Raw genomic sequence first — 13,390 nt, forward strand, 5'->3', positions numbered from 1 at the left:
TGCGAATGCGACTTGGTATGGTACAGCATTGGAGGGGTGGAGGGGTAGAGACTTGAAAAGGATTGGCGGGGCATGTTGGACAGGCACGACAGGGTATATTCAACTAGGGTGCATTTGGCTAGACTCGGCGCGATCTCTGCCCGAGGTGGTATTGATGAAGACAGACGCGTTGTTGGTGATGTGATGTCACGGCCATGATCACAAGATGCTCAACAATAAGCGCGACTGCTTAGAACCCCTAGTATTAAGAGTTAAGTGTATATGGTCCAACGGATAACTCTCGCAGATGATGGTCGATATTACTGCGTGATAAGAGCCAGACCAGTATTAACTACCAACTGGAAGACACTCATAGAATTTCCCAGCCTTATGTTGTCAAGAACAATGATCAAATGTTGTGTTGCGTGCAATGCCACCCAAGCAGAGCGTTCCAATAAAGACACCAAGAAGAACACACAAAAAGTATCCCAGATTCATCGACATTACCGCCAGCATTCTGTAAACATTATTAAGAGTGTCCCCTATAATGCAGAAATTGGCCAGCACTTACAAGAGGTACCCTAGAAGGGCAATGACAACCTCATAGGCACCATGCGCAACTCTGAGAAGAATCGATCTTGTTGTAGGAGGAGATGATCTTTCTTTTCGCGCGGTTTCCTCGTCGATTCTCGAGTGGCCCTTCTCATGCTCCTCTGCCCATACTGTCGCTTCTAGCATGGGTTTGAAGGCAATCAGAGTACGTAGTATGATGGTAAAGAAAATGAGAGCGAAGCAAGTACCGGCGTACTGTCCCGGCGTCCGCGGTGTCCATGATTCGGAAAACAGCGCAGTGGCCATCTTGGTGTGGAAAACGACTGGCATGGGCTCGGTGCCATGAGAATGGGACATAGTGCTGGGCATATCCATCGTGAGATCTCGGTGGAAGAAATCGACTTGGTTTTTCCTAGGATGATGAGTTGTGTCTACTGTCTACTCTCGAGTCAAAGCGAAGACGGGCGTTCTTTCGAGGATTATAGATGTTGAAATGAGCAAATTACAACCTCGTGTGAGTCTTTGGCTATCTGAGATGGAAGCAAGGATGCAAGTCAGGCGTACCATTTGGTCATCTCCGATGTGATCATGGATGGGAACTTCTGCAAGCCACAGTCTCTATGGTCGCAACGAGATGGATCAGATGCCTAAATCAGCGCACCGTAATTCGATATTAAAGCATCAACTCGCGCAAGTGGTCAATAAGAGAGAGAGAGAGAGAGAGAGAGAGAGAGAGAGAGAGAGAGAGAGAGAGAGAGAGTGACGTTGCCGCAATGCTCGCTAAGGTGGGGGGGATGAGGCTGTTTGAGAAGGTTTCCAAGAGGAATTTCTTGGCTCCCTCGTTTAGTCCCGGCGTATCAGTGCACCATTGAGTACCTTGAGATTCGCTTTGGTTGCCAGTGAGCAAGTTTTGTACGATTAAATATTCATTTCATTCGTTTAAATATGCTATACCAAACATAGCACCATCCTACTTCTGTTGGTTTACAACAATCCCTTCCAACACAAGAAGAAGCACTTTGGCCTTTCAGTAGGCTCAATCGAGAGCAAAGCAACGTTCAGAACTCGCTGCATCGTTACCCCACCAATTCGGCATGGTGACGATCTTTCCAGCACCGAAGAAGAGGAAAGTAAGCAGCATGTTGAAGTTGAATCCCGCGTCGAAAGCAGCAGCCAGGATATAGTTCCATCTGGCCCACATGTCATACCGGTAGCGGTACGCCCAGAACATGACCACGAAGCCACCGATCAAGCTGCTCACGTATCCGGTGCTGATGTTACCGTAGAAGCTAGCCATGGCCGAGAAGAAGATGGTCGAGTTCCACAACTGCAACTTGGCGCGGGGGAAGGCGCGGTGAAGAGCGTAGATGAGAAGGGGAGTGAAGGCGCCCACGAGGAAGCCGTACGGGAGGACCTTGTAGATGTGCTGCTGGAAGAGCCTTCGGGGACCGATGAGGACGTATTGCACACCCATGGTGAGGTTGGAGGTAAGAGACTGCGCAGTCCACTGATGCGCGGGGTCCTCCTTTGCTCCTGTAAGGTAATCGAACTTGGTGTCCAAGACCCAGCGAACAACAGCATAGTTGATGGGAACACCCAAGAACGAGCCAAAGACCTGAGAGAAGAACACAGCCTTGGGGCTCAGATGCATGTAGTGCCCAACCTTCATGTCCTGGAGGTTGAGCTGCGCGCGGTACCATGCGTTTCCGGCGATGGCACCGTACGCCGAAGCACCGGTAGGGTTCTTAAATCCACTGACGGAGTTCACCATCAATCCGTAAAGCAGCTCGTTGACTGTACCAATGGCCAACTGGAAGTTGCTAAGCGCATACAACCATCCAAGCGGAACGACGAGAATCGCGCCAGTTCCGATGGCAACGAAATATGTCCACACGGGGATGAACATGTTTCCGGTGGCCGTGATGGTGATGAGAGCGATGGCCGAGGCAGCAAACAGGGCGGCAAACCAAGACAAGGGTACTTCCTGGTAGCTTCGTTGCAGGATGCTGAGCTGGTCGTTGTACTGCGTGCTGATTTGCGATCCGTTTCTCATGCGATCCATCATCTTCGAGAGACTGCTCTTGATGGTCTTGTAGCCGAAGAGAGCAGCCCAAGCAATAGCAGAAGTATAAGCAGCATAGTCACTAGAAGAAAAGGGGTCAGACTACGAGGGAATCTCTCGAGGATCAGGGGAGGTTTTCTTACAAGAACATGGTCCACAGAACCTGGGTGCTGACGAACGGGGGGCCGTACTCGGCGTACGCCGTCTCGTTGAACGAAACATCTGCAGTAAGCAGCTTCGTGATCGGGTACGACGTGCCGTTCTCGAGGAAGAGTCTGTTTGACATCAAGTGCCCGTGCCACTCACCGAGGTGGCCGTACTTGGCCGCCGGAATCAAGATCCAGCAGCTGCACGCGAAACCACAGAACATGACGACCTGAGTCCACCACGGAGTCAGGAAGAGAGATCCGTTGGTCGAGATGTTAGACCAGTCCAGCGAAAGGTTCAAGAAGCCCATTCCTCCGAATCCGGAACCGACAAAGTTGGCTACCGCGTTGTTGGGTGCCACCCAGCAGAGGAAGGCCAGCGATCCGAGCATAGGGAAAATGTACTCGGGCAGGAACTGCCACATGGTCATGCCGAGGAGAGCCCAGAAGAAAACTCTTGTCTGCTTGCGGGACGAAGCCGTTGGGGCCTCGCGCTGCTTCTTTTGCGTCTCGAACAGGGCGGTCTGGCAAAGCGCCGTGAACCACGGGAACTGAGGATCGTAGATCAAAAACTGTCTAGCCAGTGCGGCAAACGAGTAGCCAGTCCACACAATGCCCCACATGAAGAAAATCGCCGCTGCAGGGTGAATCTTGGAGTTGAAGTAAAGCTCGGCCATCGCAACGGGGGTGTATCCCAAGTTGTAGGTAGCGCCCGATGCCGCGGAAATGGTAATCAGGACATGCTCTTTGACGTTGAACGGCCCCGGGTTGAGATTGAAGCTGAATTTGGTGAATGGGACCTTGACCTCCCACGCCGGCAAGATCTTGGCAAGCCATGCGCCGCAGTAACTCGAGGCAATCTGGACGAAGAAGATGGAGTAGGGCGCATACGTCGTGCGGAAATGGCTCATCATCGACAGGAACGCGCCGGGAATAACGAAAATAATTGTGAGGAGGAAGTATCGGAACGTAAGGCAGGGCAAATCCGGGTCGTCGTGCAGCGAAACGATGCGGCGCACGTAGGCTGGGATGTCCTTCAGTCTCGGGTCGTCTTCGTCAAAAGCCTCTTCTTCGCCGTTGGCCTTGGTCGTAAACACAAAAGGCGGCTTCTCCATGTCGCTCTCAGTATAAGGAGCAGCGGGCTCGCCGGACCGCTTCTCAGGCGTGGCATTGCTGGGAGAGTCGACGGAAATGGCATCGCCATCGTGAAGACCGCCAGTCTTTAGCTCACCGGCGGCCTGTTGTTGTTGGTTGGGGGATGGAGACATGGTGGAGGTCGTTCAGGGCGGCTGATCGCCAAGATGCTTGGAAGAGAACGCCACACGGGAGCCAAGTTGGCCAAGCCTCTGGGGATCAGGGACCTTCTTCTTCCGAACGCAACCCTCCGACAGCTGGGCGTTGCAACTTATATCAAGAAGCCGTCCATGGCTCAACTGCTTTGCCCACTCGCCGTTACTGACTCTAGACAACTCCCGAATGTGGGAGGTCAGTCGACCGTTACAGTTAGTTGGCGGAGCCGTTGCGATGGTGTCATCGGCGTTTTTCATCTTTATATTACCTGCGTCGCGCGATGGCACGAGCCTAAGCGGATGTGCGGCTTCTGAAGGTGGCTCTCGGTTCTAGGAATGTAACCCAACGGGGCTTTTCGAAATGCCCCGCAGGATCGCCGGCGCACTGCATCGTATTGCGGCAAAAGTGCCATCCTATTGCGACTTGGTTCAATCATCTCATAGGGGCGACTCGAGCGAGAGCGTGTTCACATATTGTGCCATAGTAAGCAGCAGAAGTTCCCGAGTTTCTCGTGGCAAACAAACACAATTGTGTTGCAGAAAAGTCTCTTCACCAATCCCGTACATAACAGCAATTGCGCCATCGCCAAAAGTCCCTCGAGTCAGGATCAACCTCGATCTTCACAACCACTAGGCTGATTAGCCGAGATGGATCCTGTGGAACACGGCCTTTGAACGGTGGGTTGGGTCGACAAGGAGTAGGTAAAGCTTAAAAAATTCCTTCAATTGGGCAAAACGTTGCTCGGATCCGACATGTTACGTTGTGCTATTTGCCATTATTCGATTTCAAATGCAAAATGTCAGAGACGGATGAACAAACACCGACTTCCAATCTCCTCACCATGACTCGTTCCATCGCAAAGCATTCTGTATCGGTAATCAAGAACAGCCAGCTACTTACCACCTCAATTCCACGGCTGAAGCTTTCCTCCGTTCTGCAAAGTGTACGTTCGGCCTTGAAGCCAGGAGCTCTCTGGGGCTTTCTGATCATACGCAACTGTGAACCCCTGGTCCTTGAGGCGTCCAAGATCCCCACCGACGACTGACAGACCTCGGACGAACGAGTTCTCTCCTACCATCCAGGTGCTTGTATCGTCAATCTGCACCGTCAAGCCCCCACGATTGTTGATGAGAGATGCATTGGCGGAGCCCTGCCACGTGCTGTTCGCCAGAAGATTGACAGTGACTGTACAACCACCCCGGGTGACGATATCTCCGGAAATACCTTCCGAGCCCATCAGCGTCAGGGAAGAGTTGGAAGAGATTGGACTCCCGCTCCAGAGCTGCGGCTCGACCCTCTCAAGGTCCCGGGAAGCTGTGTTCGTATCCGCCAGAAGCAGAATTCCCGAAGGATTATATATCCTTGCATTCATTAGAATGATCTCGGCGGAAAATGTTGCCAGGTAAAAGGCCGGGCCCTCGCGGACCGTCAGATTGAGGGATGTCGCCTCCAACGTGCCGGCATCATGTTGAGCCGTTATGGACCAATCGAAGAACAGGAAACCACTGATGGTCCCCGAAGTGATGGTTGAACCGTTTAGATGTACATACTGAGGCCCCTCCATGATTATGGCAGGGGATGCATCGGCCCAGCCGGTCAGATTGGATGACATGGTTCGCCCTAGCGAGTAGATCAATGGCGACCCCGGGTTGGTAGTGTGGGCGACGCCCCCACGGCTGTTGATGTTGAGGCCCGCGAGGGTAGGTGATCGGTAGCCACCCGAGCAATGGCGGAGATTGGTAACATCCAGATTGGCACCCCGGATGGCAAAAAGTCCAATGGCTCCCGGGCCGCTGCTGTACAGTTGGGGTGCCTCTAGGGTGACCGTCGTCCCAGCTCCAGTTGCATACAGATTGATTGCGCCATTGTGGGTTTCGATGCGACCAGAGAACCGTAGTGTTGATCTTTCGCCCTTCTCGAAGTCAGTCATCTTGTAAGATCACGCAAGGTCCGAGGATACTGTTGATCTTACGACAAGAATGGCACTATTATAACCTGTTCCGAGGGACCGCGGCAAGTCTTCAGGTGCTCCAGTCTTTTGGACATCAGCCTGAAGTAAGTCTACAATGACTCCCGTCATGTAGAGCACGCTGGTCTGCTCCAGACTAGTCACATAAGACTGGCCAGTCTCTGAAGTCTGGGGCTGATCGAAGATTCTCTGAGCAACAACTATACTCGCATTCGTTGGTTAACGATATCACGGGCTCTTACACCACTCCTGAAATATGATCTGCGGAAAGAATGCATCGGGTATCACTTACTAGGCTTTTCTTCCGTTGTTGCTGGAATATAGTTCGGCCGGATCATGTTGTCGTCAACCCATTTCGAGGCAAGGACCCCAGGATCTAGACACGGATCTTGGTCCTCGGGGATTGGATTCTGTGCTCTGCATATTAGAGTCAATACGCCAATGGTCGAGGTTAGGGAAGCTCGGAAGGCCATGATGGATTCTCCCACTGTGGTAGATTGAGGTGAAGCCAGAGATAGTCAGCATCCATCTCAGGGCCATTCTGGAATGAAATGGATCAAATATTGCTCAGAGGGGATCTAGATGGTCGTGAAATCACCTGAACTCCTGTCAAGTTTACATCTGAGACCACGTTGGTCAAGTACAACGGGAGACAGGCATAGATTCTGGAACTATCAACCGAGCAGATGAGAGCACTTGAGGTGGGAGCCAACCTGTCATACACTCCATACTTAGGTAATTGTACTGTCCACAATGAGACACGTGGTACACTACCTCTAAAGTTGGTTTATAAGCAATGATGTCTAGGAGATTTTCCAGATGTCCTCATCAGTCACTGATAGTTCTTCTCCCTTGTTGTAGCAGATCTGTTGACCAGAATCAGGACATAACATTGTACACGAGCGTACTGTCCATATTGAAGTACCTTGGCCGAGGACATGTTATTTGAAGAAGGACGTAATACATACTAAGCGGCTTCATCTCCCAGCCTGCGACACAAGCCTGTTCCTAACCCTCCCACCATGCTGAATGATACCAGAACAGAACGAACCATTCTGAGACATCGAAATCGAGTGTGATGAAATCAACGAAAAACATCAACAGCCAACTCTAGCCGAACAATGTGAGACATCCAGCAAGCTACCCTTCGCTAAGTTACCTGTCATCCATTCTTGTCTCGCAAATGTGATGGGTCTGGATGTCACTCTAAGACCTCCGCATCAACCCCTTCACTCCCATCACGCGGACCCATGTACATAATGTCGTGGAAGATTTGCATCCAATTGCCTTCTTCTCTCCTCCACCAGTACTGCACCTTGACCAAAAGGTCTTCTTTCCCGTCTGTTTCATGACCTGGCGATTCATCCCAAAGATCAACCCTCAATCCCACCCACCCTTCTCTTCTGGCCTTCTGTTCGACTTCCGACGCTGAAGAGAAGCCGGCAGGAGCAGTATGCTCGTCGGTGCCGAACTCAAATTCCTCTTTTTCGAGTGGTCGTATTGTATAATATCCCTTCTTTGCTGGCTTTCCACTTGACCCCGGTGCCCCTTTTTCGTCTTTTGGTGCATACTCGTGCAAGTAGCGCACGATTGTCTCACGATTGTGCGCAGCAAACGAGGGGTTTGGGCGACATATTTGGTAACAAGATGGAGAAAAAAAGATCCCCTTCGCATCAATATCTGCGGTATGTCTATAAGAAGCGTAAATCGCCTTCAGATGATTGACGAGGTCCGCGGTACTCATGTGTGAAGCCATAAGAGCTTGTTGATGAAGTGTCGTCGACGTCAGAATGGACTTTCTTCAGGCAACCTGATGTTGATGATGATGGGAGCTCTAGACAGACCAGTCTCTTTAAGATGATCCCCGTCATTCTACATTGCATTTCCGGCGCCAGGCTTTGACAGCTGAAGTCAGCATTTAGCGCCATGCAGGACGAGTCAATCTCATAGCTTTGAAATGTGTCCTGTCGGATTTTGCTGCTAATTGCTGAGGGGTTGGAAACAGTAGCGTCATAATGACCGCGTCTAGATACTTGACATTTCAATTCGCTCCATTCATTTGATTCAACCGTTCCTGCCAGCAAGATAACGTCCTTAGCCGACGAGTGCGATTTCTTGAGCTTCCTCAAGCCTGAACGGCCGATGATCTTAACTCAATGTTTGCTTTGATCGCTAATTCGAAGACCCGATTTCGGTCCAGCCGACTCTTCCACGAGACGAGGCGATCTTTGATGAGGGCTGTCTAGAACACGTTTCGTACCTGAACCTGAATCAAAAACAGCAAGCGACGAGTCACCCGCTCCAAACATCTTGGTGTCCTCTTCTCAGCCGATACATGTACCATGCAACAGACTATTCATCAACCAATCGTTGCCGAGGATCCTACAAGTTTCGGACAGAGCAGTTTGCCGTGGCGAGGAAGTTGTCACACGGCGTTGGTCCTACTTAAACCGGTGAGGCACACTAAGCAAGACTCTTTGTGAGGTCAGGCAGCCTCAAAGGAGTCAAGACTTAAGAAGACCTCACTCGGTATCACCGGGATCCAAGGGTATTTCTAGACTGGACCTTGATGTCCATGGACTAGACAAGACTTTTCTCTCATGGAGTATTGCTACAATCTCGAGAGAACAAGGCAGCTAGCCACGATAATGAACTGGGATCTGGCCAGCCTGTATTATATAAAGAACAATATCAGCCGATGAGCAAATCTGAAGTTGATTGACAGGCAAGCACGATGGCGCCAATGAATAGTACGGGTGATTGGTATTCAAGGTCCGCAGCCGGCGCCGAGTTGGGGCCGAGCGCCGGGCGGACTGCTCCGCACCCCTTGCTCATTCAGATCTCGGATCTGGCCCACAGACGGAGATGGACATTTGTGTACACATCCCTGCTCGGTCTCCTCGGAGGCCGACACTATATTCCCACCGATGGGATGTCACTGAGTCCTTGCAATGGCGACCGAGGAGTCCGAGAGGAGATTCCACGACTCTTGCCCCAACAACTCGACACAGCTTCAGGTAGCTGCATTCAAGCCCGAATAGCTGGCATGGACTCAAGGGCAACTGCAGTAAGCAAAGATAGATTGTGGTTCTGCTCAAGTACATGTCTAACAGAAATGTATCTAGTGCGACTTATGCCGATTGCGCAAAGTAAGTGGACGTGTTGCACCGATATCCAAATGAGACGCAGCATCATTCTGGGGGCACAAGTTTCTGTGCCAGTGTCTTTGTCTCTGTAACCAACACCAGTCATTAACAACCACTCTCATAGGTTCGATGTGACAAAAGCGTACCTTGCTTCAACTGTCGTCAGTCGTCGCAGGACTGCACATTCACAGGCGCTGGTCAGAAGCCCAAGGTTCCTCGCCAGAGGGTTCATGTATCCCTGCAGTAGTATGCTTCCCGGTCGAGCCTATCCTTCCGTTCGCAGTATCTTCCAGGCTAATAGGCTCGCAGTGAGGAGAAAATCGACCTTTTGGATAAACGCTTAGCCAGTATCGAGTCCTTGCTGCTCAGACAACAGCAGCGTGAGGCGTCAACACAATGCTCGTGCTCAGGATTGACGCCTGAAAAGGCCCTTTCAGAGGTGCCGCTCTCGGTGAAGGATACGCCTCACATCGCCACAGAATACGATGCAGCAGATGAAGCTCCACCGGTTGAAGGCCCCTCCTCACTGAGGTTCCAGATGGCAGCAACAAGAAGGCTCACAGAAAGTGCGGCCATCGAGCTGGGCGCCTCATGCTACGTGAATGCCGTTGCTAGTGCGCATAGAGTCGTAGGATCCCAGAGCCCAGCAGGATGTTCCCAACGACACTTGGCCCAGAAACCCGTAACTTACCGAAACATGCCTCTGCCGCCAATAGCCGCTGTCATTGGCGTGCTTAGACAACTGAAAGGTACGTGGATCAACTTGTATCCTATGTCAAAGTCGTTGTCCAAAGTCTCTTGCTAAGAATTTTGAGTTGATAGACAACCCTCCCAGCAGTTTCTTTGTTTTGAGGTGTTTTCTCCCATGCTCGGACTTCATTGACCTCTGCCGGAACGTCTACTTCTCCGTCGACGACTACACTGCCATTGACTTCATTATAGTGAACTCGGGCCTCCATTATCTTTTCACAGAGTACTTTTGTCCCCCTAGTGTGGGACAGTCTGAGCTTCGGAAACAGTCCCTCGCCTGGGGGGCAATGTGCAGGAACGCTCTCACGGCCGCGGTGGCAACCATAGATGCCGGTTTATCTGCAAAAGCCAAAAACGTACAAGCATTGATCCTCGGCGTATGTTGTCCATCATCTTTTGACCTTGTTCTACATTAACAACCCAGACAACGCACGCCATCGAGATGGCAAAACCGTGGCTGGCATGGAGATTGATATGCTTCGCAGCGCAGCTTTGCATGGCTGCAGGCTTTCATGACGAGAGTCTTATTGTAGCTGATGACGAAAGTACGAGGAACGCCAAAGCCTTGTTGTTCTGGCATGTCTACGGGCTCGAAAAGAGTCTTGCCTTGCGCGTGGGCAGAGCCTCCATGATTGGAGACTCTGATATTGACATACCCAAAGGGCTCAATCTGGTCTGTCTACCAAGGCTGTGGGACAAAGTGGTGCCGTTCTGGGTCTCGAATGCCTCAATTCACAGCAAGATTTACGATCTGCTCTATAGTCGGAGCGCACAGCTTGTCTCTCAGGAAGACTTGTCTGATCGAGCAGATGGCCTGCTTGCTGATCTCAAGTTGATAGAGCCCGTTAGTGTGGTATGTACGACCGTGGAGCTTGTTACTCAGTTTAAATATGATGATGGTAACGGATAATCAGGTCAACTCAAGGGTTGCTTCTGCCAATAGTACCAAACCAACGACAAAATTGGAGGACGTTCTTGCGATATCCGCCAAAGTTATGTACTATACGACAGGAACTCTGATATGCAGGGCAAGAACTTCCCGAGCTTCTGTGCCGTCTTTCTCACCGGACTGCTTGGCATATGCACGCGCGACAATTGACGCCCATCTTGAGTGCGTTCCCTTGATGAGCGGCGACTTACACATTGTGAATCTCTATCTCCATTGGTAAGCCCAGTGCCGCTATTCATGCCGTTTTCCTAAAACGTCCGTTGTGGAACTGACAGGTGCCATCGTGTATCCAGGAGACTGCTTCAAACCCCTTTTATTCCACTCCTGGTGGTATTTTGCCACATAGTCGAGACCCAAGACACGAGGGATGCGCAAAGACTTAAATGCTTTGCAGACAGCCTTGAGGAGGGAGCCGATCTGTCACCTTCTGCAACGGACTTTTATGACATTACTCGGCAGCTCTATATGATCGCAGAAAAGCACATCGAGACAAGTAGCGAGCAAGATTGGGCGGCTGTCCCGTCTCTGTCAACGCTGGGGCTCACCCAATTTTATCCGGCTAATGCTATGGGGGGAAATTACCAACTGGCGGCTGAACATGTGCAGTCTAATCAGGACATGGAGATGATGTTTGGTGGGGAGCAGGTCATGGGCTTCTTCTAATTGGATTCCACCAGTATTATCCCAGCTCGAGGCTTGCGGCTAGGTGCGAGATCAACGATAGACGCATAGAGTTGAGCATCATACTATTGTACTAGTCTGGTAACAAACAGAATAGAAATCTCCTAGAAGACAAGATAACCGAACCTATGAGTCAAGAGGACTTACGGTTGGGATCGCGTAAAAGCGAACGATCTATCTCCGCCGGGAGGGGCGGGCCAACAGAGTCCTCGGTCCCCGAGAGCCCCGAAACCTTCGAGATCCCGTGTCCGCGACAGCTGCACATCCCACCGCTAAACTCGGGGCAGACCATGTTAACGGAAGCTGCCGAGTTGAATTTCTAAGCTAGTTGGTCATCGCCTTCTCAGACTCTTGCGCTTCCGAAATCTTGTCCTTAATCTCCGGTTCATGACGCTGCTAGCCGCAATACTGCCATGTGATGGACGCCTTGGCGTTGTCCGAAGAGCGAGATGAGTCTTCACTCTTGGCATGAGAAAGACTCTTGATATACGCCGTCATTGATCCACAAACATATATAGGATGAAAAGCTCGAATAGTGCCGAGAGACTGATTTTTCTGGGCTCCATCACCATCACCGAGAGAAGGTCTTGTTTGTTTAAAGCAAGATAAAGAGAGATAAGATCAATATGGCTGTGGCAATTGCTGGCGGAATCAGCGGCCCTGGCCGTGCTCTTGTTGAAGCTATCTCGGCCCAAGGAACCCACGAGATTATCGTGCTGACGAGAAAGGTACTTATCAACAAGACAATGCTCTACGCATTCTAGCAATGAAACTCAACACTGATAGTCACGTTCTCACCTAGGTCTCAGGAAAGCCCGGAGGCGCAGCCCCAAATGTTCGCTTCGTGGCTGTAGACTATTCTGATATTGATTCTCTGACGGCCGTCCTTGAGAAGTACAATGTCGACACCGTAATTTCAACAGTCAACAACAACACCAGGGAAAGCCAGTCAGAGTTAAATCTAGTCGCAGCTGCCGAGAAATCGAAGACAACGAGGAGGTTCATACCAAGCCATTTTGGCGTCCCTTACTTACCCGAATATGGAGTCTCAACCTTTCCTCCTTACCTTGCATCATCGCCAATCTAGGGGACCGCATCAACTCACACTCATACACGTCACTCGGATCTGCGCAATACCTATGCGTCAATATCTCCTATGATTGGAAAGAAGACGGCCATTACGAAGATGAAGTCGACCTCACTGGGGCGAACTACTTCCGAACATTCCTACCCTCCTTGATCACACGTGTGGCATGGCTTGATTCAATGTCGCCCTTTTTCAGAGTATCAGCTGGCGGTCCGAGAGTTACCCACCCCACTGACGACAGGATCGTTTTCAACGATCTTGTCCATCTTACAGAAGGCATCAAAGGTGATTCCAGCCTTCTTTTTAAGTCACAGATCAAAGCTAACTTTTGCAAGACACCAAGTTCTCCATCGCTGATGACTCGACATGATCTCGAGACCAGCTAAGGGATTCAATCGCGATCCTGAAAAGACTTGCTTAGATTGTAGTCGAAAACATGTGCTATACCTTCGTCGTTCCTGTCGGGTTAGACTGCGCGCGTGGTCATGCTCACTTCGGGATGGCTCCCGTGGTAAGCTCGAGGAAGATTCCCAAAAAAGTCGAGGCCACGCCTGTACAAGAGCTTCTGGACGGCAATTGAAGGCCGCAGTGGTGGAGGTCCAGACACGAGGCGAGAGATCAAACAGCCTCAACTGGTCTCAAATCATCGGACTTTTGTAATACGGAGGATGTTTTCTCGTTCAAATTTAATGAAGACCTTGTAACCCATTGTCTTGGCTGTCTTGCGGAGCTCCGGAGAGTCGCAGATATGGGGAACTCCGTCTTCATCATTACATCTA

The 13,390-nt window shown here is 50.9% G+C and overlaps 6 protein-coding genes across 6 annotated transcripts; 2 read left to right on the plus strand and 4 right to left on the minus strand.

Moving 5' to 3' along the window:
• Positions 1 to 80: 80 nt before the first annotated feature.
• HER10_EVM0012110 (uncharacterized protein) lies at positions 81 to 1,247 on the minus strand. Its single transcript, XM_035481513.1, has 3 exons — positions 1,096 to 1,247; positions 551 to 943; positions 81 to 496 (listed from the first exon to the last, which is right to left on the minus strand). The coding sequence occupies exons 1-3, from the start codon at positions 1,119 to 1,121 to the stop codon at positions 376 to 378; spliced, it is 540 nt and encodes a 179-aa protein (XP_035328578.1). The 5' UTR covers positions 1,122 to 1,247; the 3' UTR covers positions 81 to 375.
• A 42-nt stretch (positions 1,248 to 1,289) lies between these two features.
• Positions 1,290 to 4,007, minus strand: HER10_EVM0007110 (uncharacterized protein; the record flags this gene model as incomplete). The annotated part of the gene is made up of 3 exons (XM_035476676.1): positions 1,290 to 2,675; positions 2,737 to 3,239; positions 3,276 to 4,007. 3 exons carry the CDS (start codon positions 4,005 to 4,007, stop codon positions 1,568 to 1,570), a joined length of 2,343 nt encoding a protein of 780 aa, XP_035328149.1. The 3' UTR covers positions 1,290 to 1,567.
• Positions 4,008 to 4,933: 926 nt separating this feature from the next.
• On the minus strand, positions 4,934 to 6,471 carry HER10_EVM0007770 (uncharacterized protein; the record flags this gene model as incomplete). The annotated part of the gene is made up of 3 exons (XM_035477315.1): positions 4,934 to 5,941; positions 6,002 to 6,198; positions 6,291 to 6,471. 3 exons carry the CDS (start codon positions 6,469 to 6,471, stop codon positions 4,934 to 4,936), a joined length of 1,386 nt encoding a protein of 461 aa, XP_035328204.1.
• A 728-nt stretch (positions 6,472 to 7,199) lies between these two features.
• Positions 7,200 to 7,754, minus strand: HER10_EVM0003499 (uncharacterized protein; the record flags this gene model as incomplete). Its single annotated transcript, XM_035473174.1, has 1 exon — positions 7,200 to 7,754. The coding sequence occupies one exon, from the start codon at positions 7,752 to 7,754 to the stop codon at positions 7,200 to 7,202; it is 555 nt and encodes a 184-aa protein (XP_035327800.1).
• A 1,069-nt stretch (positions 7,755 to 8,823) lies between these two features.
• On the plus strand, positions 8,824 to 11,506 carry HER10_EVM0012927 (fungal specific transcription factor domain-containing protein; the record flags this gene model as incomplete). Its single annotated transcript, XM_035482304.1, has 8 exons — positions 8,824 to 9,065; positions 9,124 to 9,147; positions 9,269 to 9,390; positions 9,454 to 9,893; positions 9,967 to 10,271; positions 10,319 to 10,747; positions 10,809 to 11,059; positions 11,137 to 11,506. Exons 1-8 carry the CDS (start codon positions 8,931 to 8,933, stop codon positions 11,504 to 11,506), a joined length of 2,076 nt encoding a protein of 691 aa, XP_035328654.1. The 5' UTR covers positions 8,824 to 8,930.
• A 644-nt stretch (positions 11,507 to 12,150) lies between these two features.
• Positions 12,151 to 12,611, plus strand: HER10_EVM0012477 (uncharacterized protein; the record flags this gene model as incomplete). Its single annotated transcript, XM_035481871.1, has 2 exons — positions 12,151 to 12,252; positions 12,327 to 12,611. The coding sequence occupies 2 exons, from the start codon at positions 12,151 to 12,153 to the stop codon at positions 12,609 to 12,611; spliced, it is 387 nt and encodes a 128-aa protein (XP_035328613.1).
• Between the last annotated feature and the right edge of the window lie 779 nt (positions 12,612 to 13,390).

This window comes from Colletotrichum scovillei, assembly GCF_011075155.1.
Source record: "Colletotrichum scovillei strain TJNH1 chromosome Unknown Contig00010, whole genome shotgun sequence".
NCBI lineage: Eukaryota > Fungi > Ascomycota > Sordariomycetes > Glomerellales > Glomerellaceae > Colletotrichum > Colletotrichum scovillei.

Coding starts and splice junctions, on each gene's coding strand:
- HER10_EVM0012110 (XM_035481513.1), bottom strand. CDS start 1,121: ATGATCACATCGGAGATGACCAAATG. Junction 944..1,095: donor ACATCGGAGATGACCAAATG/GTACGCCTGACT, acceptor TCATCATCCTAG/GAAAAACCAAGTCGATTTCT. Junction 497..550: donor GCCCTTCTAGGGTACCTCTT/GTAAGTGCTGGC, acceptor TAATGTTTACAG/AATGCTGGCGGTAATGTCGA.